Raw genomic sequence first — 24,256 nt, 5'->3', positions numbered from 1 at the left:
TGTTGTTTTTTTAAAAATAAAGTGCCAAAAAGTGATATTTCCTGCAACTTTATGTCACAAGACAAACAAAAACCTATTTTTGTCAACACACATATTTGTGAACAATGTATAAATAAAGTAAATAGTACAAAATTAGGAAACAAAAGCAAAAAGATATTGGCTCTCATTCAAATTCTTTATCTTTTTGCCCCCAAAGCCCTCCTGTGTCCAAAAACTTCAAGCATCAACAATGTAACAATATGAACAACATAACCAAACACGCACACACACACACGCACACTTGTGTAAATACTGTATATACAGAAGAAAACTGAAAAATATCGATCAAACTAGTATCGACCCCTGTGGTATCAATACAATCGATATTTGTATCTAATGTTCACACCCTCCATGGTGTTGTGCCAACCATTCTCGGCATGTTTGGGTGCTTCCAAGTAGGACACTCATTGTGCCACACAACGACTCGAGAGTGCTTCTGTGTGTGTGTGCGCGCGCGTGTGCGTGCGCGTGTGTGTGAGTGCTAGGCTGCAAACTGCAGTCTGTCAGGTTTGAACAGATCCCCGTGCCCGCGGACCACGCCCTCCACGCTACGCCCCCGCTGCTCCTGCTGCTGTCGCCGCGCACAGGTAAGCCGGAAGTGGCTGTCAACGCTTGCGAAAATGCGCGTTTGAGCGATTAATACTTGGATTTATTACCCCCCCCTTTTTTTTATTATTTTTTATTGTTTTGACACGCTTAGGAGAAAAGGAGGATGAACATGCGGCGCCACACCTGCGCGCCCCTCGGACTTCTGTTGTTAATTATCCTCGCCTCATCAGGTGAGTTTTTAAATTTGTATTTTCGACGGTTGGGCAATTTATTTTCAAAACCACTTGTCCACAAAAGTGACAAATTAGCGCGAATTGGGTGTCATACTTGCAGCTGAAACTCAAAGCAGCATTTTTTTTTAAATGCCAGTTATTAGGGACGAAGTACGTTACAAAGGACGCATTGCTAATGCTAACGACTGAGTTTACAGTGGAGGTTTTGCAGTTTCACACATAGACCTCATTCTAAAAGCTTTATGAGGTATTTATGGAGCTTCCTTGGTGGTTTGAATTGATCATCGTCATTAATTATTGACCAGCAATCTGCTGCGGAGCTCTGAATGTGCTTTTGTGAAGCATAAGTTGACCCTTCTGCTATGTCCCCTGTTGCGATATGTTGGCAGGGGGAGCAGTAATATGAATTACATGTATATGGAACCTGGAACGTCTCCACTAGAATGCTTCAAAATGTTGGCTATCGTATGGTATGCTGAGTTTATTTGAAGCAGACGTACTTGACAATTTTGCAAATGTAACCACGTGATGTTACGTGCTGCACGTGATGTATATGATACATGGCCGAAAAGGAGTAGGAAGAAGTACATTTTATTTAATCCCCTTGATATATTACTGATAATTCCTTCCTTTTCCATGTTGACACTTCAATACAGTCATCCCTCACCACTTTGTGGATTGAATTTCAAGACTTCACCCGATCACTCTTTCTCAGAAATATAGTAATTGAAGGGATAGTTTGGATTATTATGACATCCTCATCAGTATTGTTATCCAGTATCAGCAACTTACCCTCCACTTGGTCTCCTACAGTAAGTCCAGTTCTGGTCAGATTTCCGTGATGAAGAACGTTGTTCCACTTAGTTGCTGCTCAAAAAATCCGAACTATCCCTTAAATAAATCATGCTGTTTTGTGGTTGAATACAGCCTAGTATTAATCAAAATATGTGCATATTTAAGCAAATATGTATTTTTTGCCCAAGTTAAGCATTTTAAAGCATAAAAATGGCTGACTGAATACAAATATAAGACATTGAAATGACTCACAGAGGTTGATGTAATATTCTACACTGGACACTAGGTGTCAGTAATGTTACTGTAATGTGCGGTGAGACACGCAAGCACCAGACTCGGTCGCCGGAGCAACAGGCTTTTATTGCAGGTTTGAATGATGTCACAACAGGTACAATAATACAAATAAGAATAAAATGGTTAGAAATGTAGTGATGGAAGAAAAGGATAAAGTGTTGGGGTAAAACAAAGTTTGAAAAAAAAAACAGAACAGTAGTCCCTCACCATTTTGCGCTGTGAATTTCGTTGCCTCACGCTATTACAGTTGCGGTTGAATACAGCCTGTTATTACTAAAATATTTAAGCAAATGTACATATTTTTTCTTCCTCAGTGAAGCATTTTCAAGCAAAAAAATGGAATCAACTAATACAAATCGAAGACGCATTCAAAGACGTGATCATATGTAGTATTCAACGCTGGTCACTAGGTGTCAGTAATGTTACTGTAATCTGTAACTGTTACTGTAATCGGTGAGACACACAATCACCAGACCTGATTACCGGAACAACAGGCTTTTATCGCAGGTTTGAATTATCTCACAACAGACACAATAATCCCGAACACTGGCTACTGTTGTTGCCTGTAAACCACGCCTAGCCCCCGGCGTCACTTCCTGTCCGCCCCACACTCAGCTCTCCAAGGACAGGAACACATTTAAAGCAACACAAACACAAGTCTTTTATGTCTTAAATGTCTTATTTTCTCTTATGTATTCTAAATTGGGTAATACGGGTCTAAATGTTACTATAGGGGTGTTATTTTTTTGTCTCGAGGGCTCTAATAATGTTAAAAACCGTATTTAGAAGGTCTATGCTGTACCTACGAAAATATGCCATTAATAAAGTTCTATAGAGTCCTGCTTTGTGGAAATTCATTCATCACCATCAGGTCTGGAACCAATTAACCATGATAAATGAGGGTTACTGTATGTGCAAAGTTAAAAGAAAACAAAGAAGTAAAAGATATTAACTGACCATAATATATGACGACTCTGAATATGACAACTCTCGTTTGGAGAACAAAAATATTTAAAAATATATTTTTTAAATGATCATATTATCTAGCTGCTCGACAGTAGTTTGACTAATTAGCATCCTAACGTCTCCTCTGTTGTTGTTTGCTAAGGGTGCATTCACACCTGTCATGTTTAGTTCAGTTCAAAACACACTCTGGTGTGTTTTTGTCTGCGAGCGTGGTTTCTCTGATTTGCTACATGCATGTATAAACCTCTAGATTACCAATAAAAGACGACCTGGCTTTTTCAGACTGTTTTCTAGAGGGGAAAATGTGGTGTTATATGGGGGTCATCCTAACAGTACCAAAATATTCTCCCAAGGCCCCCACGAGCTGTGAGCAGCTGGTGATGACATCAAATTATTGCTGCACAATTTTAATGTTGTCGGCCCTTGAATGCAACAAGAAACTTATTTATACAGTGTTCCCTCGTTTATCGCGGAGGATAGGTTCCCAAAATAGCTTGAAATAAGTGAAATCCGCAAAGTAGCTAACTTAATTCATTTCATTCAATCATTTTTTTACCATGATTATATATGTTTTAAGGCTGTAAAACACTTCACCATACACTTTTCTCAGACAGGCATTAACATTTTATCACATTTCTCTCTTGTTTAAACACTCTCAAAGAAGTTCAAAATTTCGTTTGAATTTTAATGATCAACCTTCCGGTCAGACACAAGACATGATTAAGTCACTCATGCCTATTTCACTCCTGTGACCGTGCTTCTTCGTCCTGGCGTTGTTCCGCTGTACTGCAGCAATTTTGTATCCTTGTTAAAACTTATTGCTGCAGTCCTTCGAGCCAAAGATTCATTTACAAGGTAGCAAGCAAGCAAACTAGCGATGACACAGGAGACATGCTGGGCGGCACAAAGGAGATTGATTGACGATGGTCTACAGCCAATCAGGACGCAGAAAACAATGGGTGGTGCAGACAGAAGAGTGAGGGAAGAGAGAGCCACTCAACTTCCCACAGTGCAATTCTTCTTAAAGGGCCAGGCTTGGCCTGTAACAGTGTTCATACACTGTAATAAAAAAAAAAGCAGCACTAAAAAAAATTCTGCGAAAGGTGAACCGCAATAGAGTGAGGGAACACTGTAGCGTACGTCCTTCTTAGCAGGTTTTTTCGGTTTATGTCCAAATTTCATTTTATTTTCCTAAATGTTTTCAAGCTATGGTGTATCAGGTGAAGATACGGGACATAAAACATCTCAAGAAAAGTATCATCATTACAAGAATAACTTCATCTAACTTTTATGTGTTTTCGAAACACTGGTAATCATATAGAGCACATTATATAAATAAAACGATTGTACAACTTTTTTCCCATGTATGGAAACTTATGGCCCACCCTGTAGAACATCATATGATAGAACATGAGGAGACTAAAGACATTCTATGACAGCGCACATAAAACACATTGCATTCACCATAAGGAATGTTTTTAGTACAAACACATTTTTCAAACAGAGAGCTGACATGCAGGCTGTTTTTTTTGTTGTTTTACATATATGTAACTTCTTAGCATGTTTTCAGCCTTAAAAAAATTACAAACATTAAAATGTCTACTGCATCCTTTGTTTTTTAATTAAAAAAAAAAATTAATTAAACATTTTTTATAAGGGTGTGGCCCTCAGTGGAAAGTGGTTTTTTCAGTGGTTTTTGTTTTTTTTAGCAGTGGACAGCTTGACTTATATAATTTATATAATTTATTTATTTATTATTTATTTATTTATTTTATTTTTTTTTAAGAAATCAGTTTTTCAGCTCTGGTTATTGAGGTATATACAGTATATGATATACCCCTTATTGTGAATACATGCAGCATATTGGACACAAGGATGAATGTCTTCACGTCATTCGCCTTTTTGATTAAATAAAAGTGTTTCCTACTTGCAGAATATATTGATTTAAGATCGAATGACATCATATAATACAGTACGCAGCATTTCTAATGGCCTTACACAGAAACACACTGTGACGCCCATCCTGAGAGGTACATTTATTGATAATACATTATGAAAAAGAAGGAACGAAGGTCATATTCTTATTCAGTGGATTTAATAAGCCTTGAATCAGTTCTAAAATAGTTCTAAAAAGTTTTTTTTTCATTTGTTCCCTAGTGTTATCAAAATGTTTCTGCATGCGGGTCTTGCATTACCCAGTTGGGTTACATTTTGAGTTTGTTTTACTGAATTACAGCTTTACAATTACTGCGTTACAGCTGGCAGTCTCTGCCATCATGCGTACAGCTTCTTTAATTTCCTTTTCTTGCATCATACCATGTCCTCTCATCTGTTTCTTCAGAATGCCTGCAGCTGACAGCCCTGCCCGACAAAGGCTCAACAGTGACGGTGTCAACTGCTCCCCACTTGGATGACTGTGCTGTTTGTGTAGTCAGCGGGGTCAATGACACGCAGACGTCCTGCCACGCCACTCTTACGCTGGCGCCTGAGAAGGAGGTCAAGCTGCTCTTCAACTGTTCCCAACCTGTAGAACAGGCTTACACGGTTACTGTAACTCAGATCCTTGGTGAGTTCACAGTCAGGCTGTTGATATCGGCTTGTTACGCAAAGCATTGGTTAGTTGGCTATGCACAGTCAATGATTTTCATATTCAAATATGCAGCGCTTTGGCTCCAGACACAGGTTTGTAACGGTCCTTAGCTATGAATGTCATTGCTCTCACCAAGTCATTAAAGAAGCGGTTTCAAACTCAGCGTACCTGGGGGCAGCTGGATGTATGTTTTGGGTGTGGCTGGGTCGCATCAAGGCTTCCACAAAAAAGTACAGCTGAGAACACAAACTGTTCTTCAGAACGGAGGCTTCTCTTGTCTGCTCCTTGCTGCCAGCGTTGCAGAGAGTGTTTCTGACTTCTCAGCATGCCTTGCGGCACTTATTTTGTAAAAAGTTGCTAATGTTACATATTTGGAGTTAACATAGTTATTTCCCCATGACCCTAATGAGGATAAGCAGAAAAGAAAATGGATGGATGGACATAGTAGTAGTAGTAGTAGTAGTAGTAGCAGCCCTGTGTGTGTTTACCTACCTGTTACATATTGTGATGTCACTTATGTGTTTGCACTGTGATTGTAGTTAAATGTTCGGGTTTGTGGTTAATTGGTTCCTGACCTCAATAAGTGAATTTCTGCGAAGTAGGAGTCAATATTAATGAATTGAATATTTTTGTAGTTAGAGCATAGAAAACCTTTGCAAATACGGTTGTTACCATTATTAGAGCCCCGTAGACATGAAATCACACCCCTAAAGTCACTCCTATTATTTTTTTGTTTAGACCACGTCGCGCAACACTAATGCGCAGGTTACAGGATCACTGAAGGGACATAAGAGACAGCCGCCACTATACCGCCACACGCATATAGCAAGCTAACTAGTTAACGCCCAATTTATTTTTCTAAACTTAAACTGTTTCAAAGTGCGTGGGGAAGAAGGACAAAGTAAGAAGCCAAAAATGTACCGCTTCCACATTGAATGGGAGGAGAACTTTTTTCACTGTTCTGTCAGACGTGCCATGCCTAAGTCCATGCAATGTTAAGGTAATGTAATGTAAGGTAATTTCTCATCAATGTAAAATTACTGACGCAGAGTGACCAGAATACTACATATATTTTTTGACTAATAATAGGCCATAGTCAACCACGAAACCACGAAACTAATTAATACTGTACATTTTTGAAAGACAGTGATAGAGAGAGGGAGCGAGAGACGACCGTATATATAATGCCAATATAAAATGCCCAGGATGTGTCGGCCGCTCTAACGCTAAACTTTTTGTCAAGGCCGCGTGCTGTGAGTTTGAGACAATTGCTTTAAAGTCCACTTGGCCAAATCACTAAGGAATTAAAGCACAGACTTTTGTATTAAAAAAAACAAAAAACAGAATGGAACTGGAGGTTTTACAATATTGAACAGGTCTGACCCCAAAATGTGTTCTTCATTTGTCCCTAACTGCACTATACCCCCTTATTTTGCAAAACTGCACCCCCGGTTTTTGTATGATCCCTCCGACTAACATCACAATGATCACAAACAGTACCTGCCCCGTTTGTACTATACAAAAGGTACTGTGCAATACAACACCATCTGTTCCCTGACCTCAGGCTTGTTGGGATTTTGAAACAATTTTCCCTTGGTAAATAAGGAAAATAAAAATAATCCATTCCAGAGTTGCCATCATCAAATCTTTTTTTAACTATAGAGGCAATTTTAGGTCACATTTTAACATTCTTATTCGTCATCCAAGTGTAAAAAAAAATAATTTAAGCTGTAATATGAATGAGGTTGTTCTAAATCTGCTCCATGATATGTAAAATGCCTTCCAATAATGTCTGTTGTGAAAGGGCGCTATTGAAATAACATTGAATTGAACAGAATTGAATTAATGGCACAGTGGAACTCGATTAAAGGGATAGTTGGGATTTTTTGACATGAAGTTATGACATCCCCATCAGCAGTGGACTATGTCAACAGTTTATGTGATGAAGACGGGCACATCTTCTTCCGCTGTGGAACACACGTAAACAAGATGGCCGCGGCGCTCCGTCGAGGGTGAAGATGCGAGCAACATTCATGTAAAAAAATCCCAACTATCCCTTTAAGTTGATCCCGTTTATGTTGGCAACCCGTCTACGTTGACCACCTTATCAAGTCCTGGTCCGGCGTGATCTTCTTATTACTCAAAATTTTACATGTTACATGTTTTGAGTGAAGCTGCAAGATTTGAACTGCGATGTAGCGAGGGTTTCTGTTGGTCACAGCTAAAAGCGATGTGCATAAATGTTGACCCAAACACGAGTCTGGTCTTTGGAGAATGTCGGTTTTTGGTCACATCGACAGCCTCTTCAGTTGGCCAGTCCGAGGGGCGTGGGCTTAAACGAGTTCCACTGTATGACAGTTGCGTCTAATTATTGACACATGACAAAGGCCTAAGAAGGTGAGTCACAACACCGATGCGCCACATGCGTCTCACTTTTTTGTGAGACAAGATAAGTTAACCACTGTATAAAACACTTTATTTGGGTTCATGTATCATTCTCTTTCTAAATATCAAGCATTAAGTCAGTTGGTTTTAAATTGGGATACAACATACATATTAAACATACATGCTGATTGTATAAATTCAGTCTAAAGCCATGTATGCCTATCTGTCTTATCCAGAATGCACAGAGGACACCTGCAGCCCTTCGACTGTAGAAACTCAACCCTCTCTACTCAGTGAATTTACCAGAACCTTCATCTGGCAGATCAAGGCGCCTGCAAAGACCGTTGTGGGTCTTAATGTCCTTGGAGAGGGACTGCGGGAGGCGTCAAGACCATGCAACAATGGATATCGGTATTCAGTGGACACGTCTGGAACAAACAGCAAAGCAGAAACTGACTACTGCAAAGGAGGTTCTGTGACCCATTTAGACCTGTTCAGTGACGCTGTAGTTTCTCTGCAAGTTCAACCGAAGACAAAGGTGGAATCTGTGGTGTTCCAGGCCTCTGCAGGACCACTAAGTAAGAATACAGAGTCTTGGTTGCTCACACTTCTATTAAAACATAACCGAGTTGTTTACTTAACCGTTTGTATGCAGTCTGTGCATGTTTTTCAAATCATTTCCACTGCACAAGCCACTTCTTATGTTACAAATCAGTGGTATTAGTAACATGAAGCTACTGCCTGATGAGCTATTTCAATCAGGCCTAACATTTCTCTCCAGTAGATCCCCGCCTATTTGCTGTTTGGCATTGGCACGCCCAGATATTCGCAGATTTCTTTTCTCTGTTTCAAAAATGTAAATACTCGGGTAGGATCGCTTTTGTCTGTGTAGACTGCATTTAGAGGTGAAAACAACATGAAAGAAGAAGAAGAAAGTACTAAGTAACAGACATGGAACAGGTAGACCAAGGAAAGCAGCAGTTGATGACAGAAACATTGTGAGGTCTGTAAAGCAGGGGTGTCCAAACTTTTTCCGCAGAGGACCACATAGTAAAAAAATGAAAGGATCCAAGGGCCGCTTGGATATTTTGTAAACTAACACATGTAGATATGCTAAGAAGTTCTATATATATATTTCAAGAAAAAACTGCATGTGAGCTTTGTGATATCAGTGAAATAGCATTTTGAGTATGGACTTACAGTATGGTCTTTGCTATTTTATCCCCATTTTTGCTGTTCTTTTTAAAAATGTTCTACATATTTCCACTTTTTTCTTCAATAATCTTTGTCAATGTTCTTTTCATCATATTCTGACTTTATTCCCATAATATTTTGACTTTATTCTCGGAACATTAGAACTTTTTTCTTTTAAAATTTTGTTTTGTTTGTTTCTTATTATACTATGACTTTTTAAAAAATTACTTTTTTCTTTAATGTTTCCACTATATGCTATTAAAATTACGTTATTTTTCCTCATATTACAATGTTATTCTCATAAAATTACGACTTTTTCTTGTATTACGATATTTTTTATTTATTCATTTATTTTTTATTTGCTGCTGTTTTTTTTTCGTTTACTTGTTAAATTATATTTTTAGAATGTGCTGCGGGCCAATAAAAAAACACCAGCCAGCCACAAATGGCCCCCGGGCTGCACTTTGGACACCACTACTGTAAAGAAAGACCGTAAAACAACTATTCGTGACATTAGCAATAACTTGTAGGGGGCAGGAGTGAAGGTATCACTATATCTACATAGAAGTACAATGGCTACACTAGAAGATGCAAAGCACTCATTAGCAAGAAGAATAGGAAGGTCAGGCTGGAATTTGCCAAAACGTTGAAAGATGAGCCTAAACAATTGTGAGATTCACTATCAAAATTGTTTGCACACAATTCATTTTGAATAGAACGCGGTTTGATGGCGCTTTCTTCAGGAGAAAAAAAGAGTAGCTAATGTTGTGGCCTGAAGTGCTTACTGTCTGTTGTCCCACTCTCCTGTTTAGAGGGCCGAACGGTGGTTGTAACCATTGACTCCAGCACCAACCTGGTGATCAGCAGGTTCTCGCAGGAACCAGAATGCGAGCTGTGCTCCGGTGCCGACTCGGCTCGCACCTGCAGCCCGGTGGAAAAAACCTTGACCAACGTTCAGAGTCTCTCGCTGGAGTTTAGTTGCCTCAAACCTCAAGATGCCTTCAGTGCGGAGGTGAAGAAGACAATAGGTGAGCTCTTTGGGTATGTCAGTTATTTCGTCAATTGTTGTTGTTTTGTTTTTTTCTTGTAGTTACTGATGCATTTAATGCTCATATACTGTATATATATACTGTTTAGTTGATGAAAATATAGAAATAATGACAATCCATTTGAATAAGGCACAACCATAATATTTCACATTCATAAATATGAATAAGAAATACAAGCACGAGCAGGCAAAACCATAAATAACTGATTTAATTATGCTGTTATGTACACAGGTGTTCTCATTTGAACATTTGTTGAACCTATTAATATTAAAATACACTGCAAGGTGTCCCTAAAAGACGGACATATAATACAGTATACAAACATTAAAAAGTTGAAAAGGTTGATTAATTAATTAATATAATACAGTAATAAGAAATAAATTAAAGAAAATGTGTTTTTATATTGTTTTTTGTTTATATTACATTTAAAAATACAGTATATGTATTATTTATATGATTTTACAGTCTGTATGTATTTTTGCCAATGTGTCCAGATGTTAGAGACCCCCTGTACAGTACAGTACAGTACAGTCTTTGGCCATTGTTTGCTTTGTTTAATTGACCATTTTCACAGCAGTCATAGTTGACACAGTCAACTTTTTTTATTACTACCTCATCATTCTTTTTTTAACAGCTACCTTTGACCCGTGACTGTACATAATACTCTTTGCTTGCTGACGTTACTATAGGTGATGTTTATTTTACTGCTATCGCTGCAACTGGATACAACTATTTCCTTGGGGGTCAATAAAGTATCTACCTACCTTTTATTAAAAATAAATAAATAAAATAAAATAAAATAAAAAAAAAAAACTAAACTCAAAACCCCCCCAAAAATCCTAAAAAGAAAAAATCATCTGGATAATGGTGCAAATACACAAATTTGTTTTCAGTGTTTAATTTCCTTTTCAATTTAATTTCTTTATTTCCAAAAATATTACAAATGTTTAAATTGGAAAATGAATCCAACAACAACAAAAAAAAGGCATTGATATGCAAATATATACTATACACATATGCTAATATATAGGCCTACAGTATATAGTATACAAATACTTGGTACTGTTTGTTTGCTACATTGCAAAAAAAAAAAAGAGGAACCACTCAATATGGTTATATGGCATACAATTTAAACAACATGCATACAGGCAACTTCTGTGTCAAGCTAATGTGCCTCACACAGGTAGACTGTACGATAATATCGATTATCGACAATAATGTGTAGCACAATTATTGACCAGCAAAATTTGTTATCGTGACAGGCCTACAAGGAGTTGAAATATTGAAGAGTTGTTTTTAACTCCTATTGCTATGAGAAACAAACAAAACAAAACAAAGTTGTAATTTTTGGGAAAAGTTTGGGAAAATATTATTAGATCACCTTTGTTTCTTCAGTTTTGTGTTCATTTTAATGCCTGATACAACTAAAGGTACCTTTGTTTGGACAAATATAATGATAACAAATATAGTTCATAAGAGTTTAATTAAAGAGCTGATGTCTAACAACTTCCATGGTTTTCTTGATAATAACCAAACTCACTTAAGTTCCTACATGAATAGCTATAGCATTGTACTGCCAAAAAATGTAACTCTTATGAGCTATTTTTGTTGTCATTGTTATATTTGTCCTAACAAAGGTACCTTTAGTTGTATCAGGCATTCAAATGAATAAGTAACTGAATAAACAACTGTGGTCTAATATTTTTTCCATGACTGCAATATGGGAATAAAGGCAAAATATTATGGGAACAAAGTGATAATTATTAGAAGAAGATTTATAAGAAGAAAGTTGAAATAGTTGTAAAATAAAAATAACAACAGCACAAATGGAAAAACAAACATCATTTTACTAGAATTAAAGTCAAAATATTACAAGAAAAAAGTATTTTAACGTGAAAAAAACCTCTCAATTTGATGAGAAAAAACTTTTTATGAGGAAAAATCATCTCATTATAGTAACATAAAGGTGAAATAAAAAAAAACTGTATTTTTTTTAAAGGTTGTAATATGACAAACAAAAGAAAACAAAATTGTAATTTTTGGAAAATTAGGTTGTGGGTAAAAGTTATAATATTATGGAAATAAAGGGGGAATGAAGTCACAATGAAGTTACGAAAAGAAAAGGATTACTTACGAGGATTATTTAAGAAAGATGAAATATTTGATACATTTTTTTTTAAATGTCAAAAACTGAGGGGAAAAAAAGAGCAAAAAGTGAAGTTGATACAAATAATAGGCTTGTTTTGTTTTTTTTACATACATCACAAAGCTGAGATGCAGTTTTTTCTTGAAATATACAGTATATAACTTCATAGTATATCTACATGTGTTGCCTTACAAAATAGCGAAGTGGCCCTTGCATCCTTTCATTTTTCAGTATGTGGCCCTCGGTGGAAAAAGTTTGGACACCCCCGCTGTTAGCATTTATCCGTGCGTACAGCTACAGTAGTTGTCTAAAGTCATCGTTTGACCCTCACTGTCTCGATGAATGAAGTATAGAATCTCTTTAATATCATGCTGTGCCTTTCCCTTCTTAGAATGTACCAAGAACTCCTGCACACCAACTTCAGGAGAACTCGATCCTGGCCTCTTGAAGGACTTTAAAAGAACCCTCAAATGGGACATTAGCGTCCCAGAGAGGACTATTTTAACCTTGGAGCTGCCCAGCGGTGGTCTGAGACAGTTATCAGCGCAAGCTGAATGTCAAGATGGCCCCCGGTACTCTGTGAGCACAACAAGACACGATGGCCAGATCAAGACCAAAAGCTACTGCAGTGGTGGATCGTTGTCTCGTCTGGATCTTCTTGGATTTACCACTGTGACTGTGGAGGTGCCCCAAGGAGAAGAACTGGACAGGACAATATTCACAGCCAAAGCAGCACCCCGAGGCAAATATCCCACATGCAAAATTGTTATTTTTAGTATTTTTTTTTTTTTTACAGATCATTATTCAGGAATTTTGCATCTAAACTTGTCTTCCTTTATCCTCAGTTGGCAGAATGCTGTCTGTGACCACTGACCCGGAAACCATCATTATGATCAGCAGAAACTCCCTCGAACCCGACTGCAGCGTGTGTGTGGACAAACCCCCGAAACAGACATGCAATCCAAAAATTCTAACCCTGAGAGAATCTCGAAATACCTCAGTCGAATTCACTTGTCCTCGCCCCGAAGATGTCTTCAACGTGGAGATAAACAGAGAAATTGGTACGAGAATGTAAACACCTAGGTAGATCATGTCTCTTCTTCTTTACCCTTTTACTCGTCTCGCTGTCCTCTTTATCTGTATCCGTCACTCATTTCTAGCATATTTCTTGGATGTCTCACTCGTTCTTTCGTGTCAGTCGCTCAGCTTTTGTCCTTTTTGTTTCTGTCTCTGTTGTATTTAGAGTCTCAATTTTTAGTGCCATTACACAGATTTGATTGGCTGAGTAGCATCACGTGGGATGGCTTAACTCGCCTGCAATTGTTCAGTGGATTTCCTGAACTGATCAACCAGTACCGTAGAGTCTAAAAAAGATGCACAGGTCAAAATAGAAGTGCCCCGTATTTATTGACTGTAGGTCCAGGTCCGTATTGGACGGTTTCAGGCTCCAGACTCTGACTGCGGCCGCCAGTTTGTAATCCCTGGTCCAGACAGGGATGTCAAGAAATGCAGCTGCATTGCAAAGTCATACCTTAACAATGCAGTAGTTAAAATTCATTGGCACAAAAATCTGTGACAAATTTACAAAGGCTTATGTTTTCCTGTAATTCCAGACTGCACAGCTACTTCCTGCTCTGGCAATATGGTGCAGCCTGAGTCCTCGCTCTTCCCAGACTTCAACCGGACCTTTACCTGGGATCTGAAAGTCAGCTCCACTCGGACCTTCCAGCTGGACTTCCCCGAGCCTGGAATGCAACAGATTGCCAATGAAGACACCTGTCCAGATGAGCACACGTATACGCTCATTACCTATCTGCGCACTGGGCCTGCCGTCATTGGAACCTTCTGCAAGGGCGGTGCTGTGACCAGCATTCAAGTGCTCTACAAGGGCCGCATGTCTCTCCAGGTGCCGGGGGACAGGAAGATGGACCCTGTTGACTTCAAAGTCAGTGTTGGGCCTCAGACCAGCAGTAAGTGGATACAGTAGGTTTGCAATATCCATCCATCTTCATCCGCTTATCTAAGGTCAGGTCGCGGGGGCAGCAGCCTATGCAGGGAAGCCCAGACTTCCCTCTCCCCAGCTACTTCGTCCAGCTCCTCCTGGCATATACCGAGTTGTTCCCAGGCCATTTGAGAGACACAGTCTATCCAACGTGTCCAGGGTCTTCCCCGAGAACTCCTACCAGTCGAACGTGCCCTGGACACCTCCCCAGGGAGGCGTTCAGGAGGCATCCTGACCAGATGCCCGAGCCACCTCATCTAGCTTCTCTCAATGCGGAGGAGCAGCGGTTCTACTCAGAGTTCCTCTCTGATGACCGTGCTTCTCACCCTATTTGTAAGGAAGAGCCTCATTTCGACCCACAATTTTGTCCTTTCGGTCACTACCCAAAGCTCATGACCATAGGTGAGGGTAGGAACGTAGATGGACCGGTAAATTGAGAGTTTTGCCTTTCGGCTCAGCTCCCTCTTCACCACAACGGACCGATGCAGAGTCCGCATCACTGCAGACGCTGCACCAATCTGCCTGTCGGTCTCACGTTCCATCCTTCCCTCACAATTTGAACAAGACCCCGAGGTACTTAAACTCCTCCGCTTTGGGCAGGTCCTCATCCCCGACCCGGTGATGGCACGCCACACTTTTAGGTTGACATAAAAATACGATGTAAAAATATGATTTAAAGCGTATTCTATAGACCCTGGGTGTCGCAGAGGGCCGCATCCAGAAAAATTTAAGGACGTGGGGCCGCTGTGATACATTTTGTGCGTTAAAGATGCTAAACCCAATATGATGTAGGCCAGCTTTAAATTTTGAGTTTCTTATTAGTCAGCAGGTTCGGAGAACATTTATCATATCTATATATATTATATCTATATATGTTTAAAAAAAATAGCACTGATAATAGTGATGATAGCAGTAATAAAAAATAATTATTGTCTGCTTTGATTGTATGTATTAAATACAGAGAGGGGTTAGGATTAAATAAGCTCTGCTTCTTCCCACTTCTTTTCGGACATGTGGAATTGTGAATTGTAACATGAAGCATTCAATGTAAACTGTATGCATGTTCGAAATGAATTAAACCATAACCATATCTAGTCGACTTGTAACATTTATAACTTAATCTGTCCCTGGAGTTGGTGTCAGAGCTGTATTTGTGCATTGATGTGCTGGCCAAACAGTATCAGCATCAGATCAATGAGCTGGTCTGGAGTTATGTCTATTCGGGGGTGAAGCATTTCAGCCACATAACTGTTGTTCCTCTGACGCCACAATATTCTCCTCCCTTTCTTTTTCAGTGGTGGCCATCGTGAAAGTGAACCTACCACGAGGTGTTTCTGATACGGCCTTCATCTCTACCAACTACCCCAATGACTTCCCTGACAATCAGCAGATGCAGTGGGACTTCTCTGTGCCTGGCATGCACAATTACACAGTTCACCTTCACCATCACACGGCCCCGGAGTGCCTCAACAAGGATGTGGAAGTGGAGTACAGGAAAGACGACAAGAAGGTGACCAAAGTGGGTCTGACTGATAAGCAGCCGGAACACCAACAGGGCAACTTCAAAATGGTGCTGAAGAACTGTGAAACCAACACCACACTGCAGGGACTCGCTTTGAAATACAGCGTGTCTGTAATGAGAAGTGGTCATCCAGGTACAATGCTATATTTAAGAGTTCTACTTTTAAATTGAGAGAGAGTTGGATCAAAAATTCTGGCATCAGTGGAAATATGGTGATTAAATCTTTGGCGAATGTAAGAATTATAATGGCATAATGATGCATAGTGGTATTATAGGCTTATTAGTACAGATGCTCGATGTCTGATCAGCAGCTCTTCCATCAAACTAATGTCAGGTCACATCTCTGCTTCTTTTACTGTGATACCACTGGATACATTCCACAAAAAAAACACTGCAAAATAAGAGAAATACTGCAACGTGCAATGCAAGTTATAGAAAAAGTCTCATTTATTTTAAACATTTTGTCTCATCAAAACAGTCAAAGAAAAAATCATGACCAAGAGTCAAGTAAAGTTACATGTTCTCCTATCAACAATCTTAAGATATTAACTATCTTAAGAAATTCACAAATAAGAGTCCAATTAAATAATGCCAACAGTTTGGAAAGCTGCATATTTCCATGTGGCGCAAATATCCAAGACCAAAGTATGAAACTCTGGACTAATACAGTCAGTATCATTATAAACTGGGCTCATTCAACATGTCACGCATGAAGGAAACATTTTATATCAGGAGTACTCACTCCCCCCTCGCATAACCAGCACAATCCAAAGACGAAACTTGGAAATAATTCCACAACGCGGACACACTGAGCTAGCAAGCTTGTTGCTCTGTGGAGCACACCATCACTCGCGCGTTGATATCATTATCTGAAAAAAACAAATATGAAATTGATATGAATCAATGCTTGATGATGATGATATCAGTCGGCCAATATTATTGCTACATTTAGAAAAAAAGTAAGCCAAACTTGGAGTTAATTCCCATGCAAAGTGTGAATATTTACAGAATTTCCAAAACATTTCAGGAAATTTGCCAGAAATGGTCTTTTGCAATTTAGGTACCATAGATATGACCCTCCAAGCTCTAAAGGAATTTCATGATATGTATATATTTTATTTTAAAAAAATTTATTTTATTAATTTTTTTTACAAATTAATAAATAATAATATAATGTATAAAAACAATAATAAATATTAGAAAAATGTAGAGAAACAATAAAAACTGTCAATAAATAAAAAAATAGACACGCTAAAATTAAACATATACAAATAAAAATAATAGTGTTTTTTTATTCTTTATTTTATTTTTAACAAAAATAATAAATACAAATATATATATAATAAAAATTTTGTTTTCTAAATGTCATTTGTTCTGTTTTCTTATCGTCTCTCTCAGTTCTATGCACGGTGGACCTGAGCAAACACCCAAAAATGGCTCTGCAGATTGAGAAAGTGGGTTCTGATCCTTATTGCGAGATGAGCGTGAACTCTGAGGTTGTAAAGAAGATAAATGTGGCTGCGGGCAGTCAGGCCAAACTCTCCTTTCTTGACTGTCCCAATGAAGATGTGCAGTTGACAGCGAGTAAAGTTATTGGTAAGACTTCATATGGGGAATTACCGTAATTTTGTAATACATTTTTCAACATAACTAATGATATTTATTTCTAACAGGTTGTCAAAATGTGGCTTCCTGTTCTGATACTCTCCTCACCGTACCCACGTTGGATTCCTGTCTTCGGATGCCCCTCCACAGCTTCACCTGGCACCTGAATATCCCTCAGGACAGCACCATTGATCTGGTGTCACCATCAGGGGGTCTGCAACAGTCCGTGCCAGGTCAGGTGTGTAACAGATCTGTCTCGCTGCATGTGGAAGAGACTGAAGGCTTCTCTGTGGGAGATTTCTGCTCCAATGGGATCATCCAGAAGGTTCAAGTGCACGCCAACGTCTCCATCACGGCAACGACCAGAGACTTCAGCAAGACGAGGGGGCCTTTTCTCAATGTCACCTTCAGTAAAGAGATCCCAGGTGCTGTTATTTTTATATGACGTCATGAATGGTGTTGAACTGGCTCTGGCAGGTGGTTGCATATACTGAAGAGTAATTTTCCTAACCTTGTAAAGCAACTGGATAAGTGGGAATAGAACTTTGAGTGGGCCTGAAGCAGTCTAGTTTTCTGCCTTTTTTACGCTTTAGTCGCATCGTACTCATGCTTGGCAATTTGGAAGTGTGCTTCACTCAGTTTATTTACGTGCTGTACATGTCATGGACCCACTAGCTGCTTATCAGTCTCAATACTCAGATTAATGCAGATAACAGTGCATGATTTGCTCCAATTGTGTGAGTATGCATGGTGTGCTGTATAAAGACATGAAATAGTGGAAAACAAAGCAATCAGACAGCAGTGAAAGCTTATCTTCCACGTCAAACATAATGAATGGAGCGGATGAAAAAAATGCTTTTAACATGTTTATCTGTGTTCTTACACCAAATCAGTGTGCATGAATACATCTCTATGTGTGAGCCAAGCGCTGGGCTTCCAGGGTGACGGTGTCCGCTCACCGTTTTGGCCACCGTCTGGCTTTCATGGACTATTTCCCGGCTGCTGGAAACTCCAGCCCCCGCCACACTTTCCTGCCCTTAGTAGAGTATCGCTGGACATGCTTCCAGGCAGAATACCTCGCCGCTTTAGCAAGGGTCTAAATCTAAATGCTAAATCTAAATGTTATATATATAAATGTAAATATAAATCTTAACAATAAATGGTAAATATAAATGTTAAATGTAAATATTAATAAATGATCAATCTAAATATAAAATCTAAATGGTAAATAACAATTTAAATATAAATGGTAAATATAAATATTAAGGCTAAATCTAAATGTAAAATCAAAATATTAAGGCTAAATCTAAATGTAAAATCAAAATATTAAAAATAAATTTAGATACAAATGATAAAAAAAAGCTACATCTAAATGTTAAATATAAATCTAAATATTAAAAATAGATGGTAAATCTAATTGTTACATATGAAGACAAATGTTAATAAATGGTAAATGTACTGTAAATGTTAAATCTAAACCTTAAAAATAACTGTTAAATGGAAATATAAATGTCATAAACTCTTGGGTGTACCCCGCCTGTTGCCCACAGTCAGCTAAAATAGGCTACAGCATACCTACAACCCTAGTAAGGGCTAGCCGTATAGAAAATGTATGGATAAATATAAATATTGAATCTAAATTTTAACTTTTGAAATAAATGTTTTAAAAATGTTCCATATTGCGATTTTATAGATTCTTTGTGTCTGTAAAGTGGATGAAATGATCAATTAATGCTGTTTATCGGTCAATAGTTTTGCAATGTTCTTCTTTACTCAACGAGTTACAACTTGTACTTCATATTTGACATTCTGATTCAATCCCCACGAGGCGAGATAGACGGGCAAGGCTCCTATGTGGCTTGGTATTGCATTGCCATCATGGTTAGATGAATGACGGCATCGCCTAACTTGCATAATTGTCATGATGCAACACTCAGTGTTTGTGTGTGGACAGGTAGAATGGAGCTTTTTGGTTTGTGTCATGAGTGCCACAACTAAACGCATGTCTGCGAAACCCTGCTCAAAACAGTTTTCCTGTTTTTCAGAGACCATCATTTATCAAGTCAGTCCACAGATGTCGTCCCCAACCCTGCTGGCCACCCCCAATTGGCCCAAGGGTATGAGACCTTCGTCCACGGTGTCCTGGATCGTCACTCTGCCAAGCCACCACCAGGCACACGTCCAGTTTGTCAACGTCAGCCAGCCCAAATGCGAGGACAGACACACCGCCATCAAGGTCAAGATGCTGCACTCTGAGGAGGAGATACTGAGCCGCAGGGAGGACGAGAAGACGGATGACAAGCTGCTGGTGCCACAGAGCTTCTATATCAACATGTCCAACTGTATACCAGAGGATGGGAACTTTGGTGCTGTGACCAAAATTGTTCTACAGAGAAAGACCAGTAAGAAAACTTTCACTTTGGCCCAACATGACTCCAAAAGATCTCCAGACTAATATGCTTTCTTCTACCGTACAGATCTCCTAGCCATCCTTCTTGGGATAGCAGGAGCTCTTCTCCTTTTACTCATCTTGTTGGGTGTTGTCTGCTTCTTTGTAAGGTCAGTATATCTACAACCTGCCTCTACCTGCAATACACATTTCAAGCTTAGTGTTTTTTTTTTGTTTTTTTTTTACACTTAAATGATGTGGCGTTCCCACCAGTGCGATTTATCGACATTAAAGGCGACTTTTACCTGACTTTCTTAGATCCTGTCTACAGTATACGCTGGCCGACAGGGGCAAGCTAACAAGCTAAATAGTTGTCACGTCACGCCTCAACCCTGACAACAAGCTATAACAGCAGGGGTATCCAAAGTGTGTCCCAGGGCCCATTTGAGGCCTGTGGCTCATTTATTGGTCCGCGGCAAAGTGTGGGGAAAAAATTAAACCGAGAAAAACTGGCAAAAATGGGAAAAATAGGGTAAAAGGCATACTGTAACGAGAAGCTCAGATGTTGACACTAATAACACATAAGCGGGCCTTACGTCCCGACGCACGTGCTCCTACGTGCTGGTAACATGCAAACATGGGGAAAATCGCAAGAGACATGCACGTGGCCCGCCCGCAAAGCCCATAGGAAGAAAAATTATTTTCTGCGTGCATTCGGGAAAACCTTACACGCCTCCAGGTCGCAAGGGGAAGGCCGAGGAGGAGTGTGTGACCCTTTCGTGTGTCGCAAGTTTAAAAGTACATTGTGTACATTGCTCGGCCACGGCAGCAGCTCCTCTGGCGACTCCTCCAGCTGGACATTCTGGCTCTTACGACCTCTGTGGACACATGGCGACTGCCCACATAGCATATCCGACATTAATGCGCCTTACTCGGCCACGGCGAGCGGCTCTTCCCGCTGTACACTCTGGTTGTCCCGGTCAAGATAGCCGTAGGTGGCGTAGGAGGCCAGTAGGCTCATCTTGCAATCGAAGTGAATGGGCTGCACGAGCCTCGTACGATGCCCACACACGTACGTCAGCCTTACATGGAGCACACCTAGCACACACGAGTCGCACGCCGCACTCACTATCTAAAACCTACCAAGGGGGAGGGTAAACGGCAAGCACGTGGATGTGACAAATAACTTGCTGCCTAAGTACAACACAATTGCAACCCCTCTGAAACCCTCATTCCTCTAAGTGCGTATATTTCAGCCTTTTATTGTTAGCAAATATTAACCTGAAGGGGGTGAGTATCTATGCAGTCATTTAATCAACATTACAGTATTCCCTCGTTTACGCTGAGGTTAGGTTCCAAAAAACACCAGCATCAAGTGAAATCTGTGTAGTAGAAGTTGACTTTTTTTTTCTTCGTTCATTATATATTTTTTTGTTTACAGTGCATGCTTTTTCATTGACAGGATATGTTTTTTTTACGTTTTTTCATTTACAGAATAAGTTTATTCGTTTATTATATACTGTATGTTTTAAGGCTGTAAAACCCCTCACCACACACTTTATGTACTTTTCTCAGACATGAGAAAATATATACAGTATGTTACGCATATAGAGGGCCTTGAAAGCGGATCATGCCTTGGTCCATGTGCTAAATCAGCGATGTAGTGTTTCCGAAATAAGCCTGTCTCATCCATATTAAAAACGTGTTCAGGCTTATAACCCCCTTCCTCGATGATGGCTTTAAATTTGTGTAGCGGTATCCACAGAGGCGGCCTCTCCCTGGTCTTGTTGCGCACAGTTACAGCCCTTTTTCCATCCTTGTTAAAAATGTATTGCTGCTGTCGTGGTTATGTTATTTTCCTCCATCTTTACGGTACAAACCGAAGATTCATGTATTCCGTAATGGCGCCCTACAGCTGCGTAAGTTCTACCTTCCTTCAGCATGTCCAGAATTCCAACTTTTTGTGCATCTTCCTCTGCCTTTTGGGTGCAACTGCAGTTTTCCTCGACATTGTGAGTTTTGCTGGGGAGAAAACTTGCAAACATACAGCACTGCCAACCCTAACCCGAACCCACTGCTAGCGATCGAACAATTACAAGATGTAAATTATGTCCAAAAAATTGCACACAAAAAAATGTGTGTAATAGCGAGGCCTCGTAAATTGAACCTCGTTATAGCGAGGGAACACTGTACTGTATATACTTAGAATTAATTGCCACAAATTTGTAAAAATCAGTTTTTACTTTGCAAATTCTATTCCAACACCCCCCCATAATTTCATTTGTAAAAGCAATAAACTAAAATGTTGCAACAACCAAGGGGGGTGAATACTTATGCAGTCATTTACAAAATTGACACAAATTTGTGAACATTTGCTTTCACAAAATAAATTGCATTGAGCATGATTTCATATTATAAAAACAAACATTGTGCAGCATCCATGCTTGCAGTCATTTACTTACGTCATTCACGCTTCTAACTCGTTGTTTGGTCTTTCCAAATAGGAAAAAGAAAAAAGAGCGCATGGAGAAGGAGTCGTCTATCTACATCGGCAGAGGGAACATCTTCAAACCAGGTGAACGGCAATTCAGCAAGGCCCGGTCCGACAACGAGTCCCACGTGTACGCCTCCATAGACGAGACGATGGTGTACGGTCACCTCCTGGGAGACTCCAGCTACGCAGACAGCATGGAGGACCATTTCAAAGGAATGCAGGTAGATTCCTACCACACCTTCACGGGGCCCTCCAACCTGCCCGTCATCAAAGAACCGGACCCGGAGCCCGAAATGGACCAGCTCAACACATTCCTGGACCCGTCCGAGACTTTCATCCCGTCTCGTCCGCGCACTCCCATCGACCGCCAGGACAGCCTGGGCTTCCAGGACCGGCGTATGGTGGACAATGAACTGTACACGTTCAGAAACATGGGGGACATCAACACCATTCGACTCTCTGGTGCCGACATGGAACCAGAACCGCCGACATCAGAGGAGTTCTTGTAGATGATGATGGGAACTCGTCTGCCTCAGTCTCACTCAGGGAATCTGAGTGGAAACACTTTTTTTTTAACCATATACTTGACTCCTCCACTTTATGAGAACTTTGAAAAGCTTTCAGAAGAGGATCTGTGAACTTATTTTTCTAGGGTTGACTCTCTCTTTTTTTTTATTTTTTTTATTATGTAATCTCTGCTGATGTGGTTTGGATTTTGGAGCAGGGAAATGGAACAATTTTGCAGTGTTTTTATGTTGTTAGTCTGTGATTACATTTTTTGCAATAAATTTTAGGAAAAAAGCTGCCCCTGCGGTTTTTCATGTTGGATGCTGAAAACAATTTGCACTTCAGCAACTTCTTGGTCCAAGTCTAACATTATGCTGGAAGGTGAGGAATCACTGTAGACTGCAGAATAGCAGCTGTAATAAGTGTGAAAAATAGCCAAAATTACAATTTTAGACGTACAGTCACACCTCTGTTTTCGTACGCCTCGGTTTTTGTATGGTCGTTTTCATTTTTATAAATGTCCGAAAATTTGTCTGTTTTTGTAAAATGTTTCCACAAAAACCAGCGCCCAAAAAAATCACCCTACATGTTACTGACTCACTGTTCATGCATTTTTCATTAGATGCGACTGCTAAATAACCTGCCATGGGGCCAAGGCAGTTGCGCCTGACAGCACTTTACTAAAGGTGAGAAACACTATTGAATGATGACGACGTTTAGGCCACATAAACGATAAGTTACATCCATTCGTGATTTGTATTGTTTGAAGTTGTATGATGTCCCCATCAGCAGTGTAATGCATCAAGGACTTTTCCCCCACCTCGCCTCGTGAGCTGAGTTGTGGTGTGTTTTTGGCATTGAACAAAGTAGTACAGTCATCCCTTGCAAGAGCGCAGTTCGATTATCGCTCCCTCATTATATTGCGTTTTTTCAGATATTAATAATGGCCGCTGTTTTGTGGTAGACTGTGGTCTATTAGTCAAAACACTGAAATAGAAGTCATATGTATTATTCTGATCACTAGGTGGCAGTAATGACAAAACATTGGGACATTACCTTACATTACATTACCTTATCACTGCATAAAGTCAGCCATTGCATGTCTGACAGAGTAAAAAAAAAGTTATCCTCCCCTTCTGTGTGGAAGTGGTACATTTTTGGCTTAAGTTTAGATGACATAAATTCGAGGCTAACCGGTTAGCTCTCTAGCTAGTGGCAGTCTCGAGTCCCTGCAGCATAAGAGTTGCAATGTGTTGTAAACAAAGAATAATAGGGGTGTAAACGTGACTATGTGGGTGTTATTTCATGTCTACAAGGCTCTAATGATGTTAAAAACCGTGTTTGGAAAGTCAAAGTTCAAAAGAATAATACATTTGCATCACTAAACCGTCCAACACGAAAAAGTCACAGTTGACATGTTAGTTTCTCTCCCTTCATATCACTGCATGTGTGCTTCTGCCTCCCCACTGTTGTGTATGTGCTTCAGTGTTTACATGC

General features: G+C 39.7%; 1 protein-coding gene across 1 annotated transcript; it reads left to right on the top strand.

Moving 5' to 3' along the window:
* The first annotated feature begins 541 nt into the window (after positions 1-541).
* LOC129173591 (CUB domain-containing protein 1-like) lies at positions 542-23,064 on the top strand. The gene is made up of 14 exons (XM_054764642.1): positions 542-626; positions 740-818; positions 5,218-5,442; positions 8,088-8,429; positions 9,858-10,073; positions 12,632-12,982; positions 13,086-13,301; positions 13,854-14,210; positions 15,538-15,897; positions 17,163-17,360; positions 17,438-17,794; positions 19,415-19,771; positions 19,847-19,928; positions 22,263-23,064. Exons 2-14 carry the CDS (start codon positions 752-754, stop codon positions 22,759-22,761), a joined length of 3,627 nt encoding a protein of 1,208 aa, XP_054620617.1. The 5' UTR covers positions 542-626; positions 740-751; the 3' UTR covers positions 22,762-23,064.
* Positions 23,065-24,256: the final 1,192 nt, after the last annotated feature.

Source organism: Dunckerocampus dactyliophorus, chromosome 20 (genome assembly GCF_027744805.1).
Source record: "Dunckerocampus dactyliophorus isolate RoL2022-P2 chromosome 20, RoL_Ddac_1.1, whole genome shotgun sequence".
Taxonomy (NCBI): Eukaryota; Metazoa; Chordata; class Actinopteri; order Syngnathiformes; family Syngnathidae; genus Dunckerocampus; species Dunckerocampus dactyliophorus.
The sequence above is the reverse complement of the archived record's forward strand: the minus strand, read 5'-3'. Positions and strand labels throughout refer to the sequence as shown.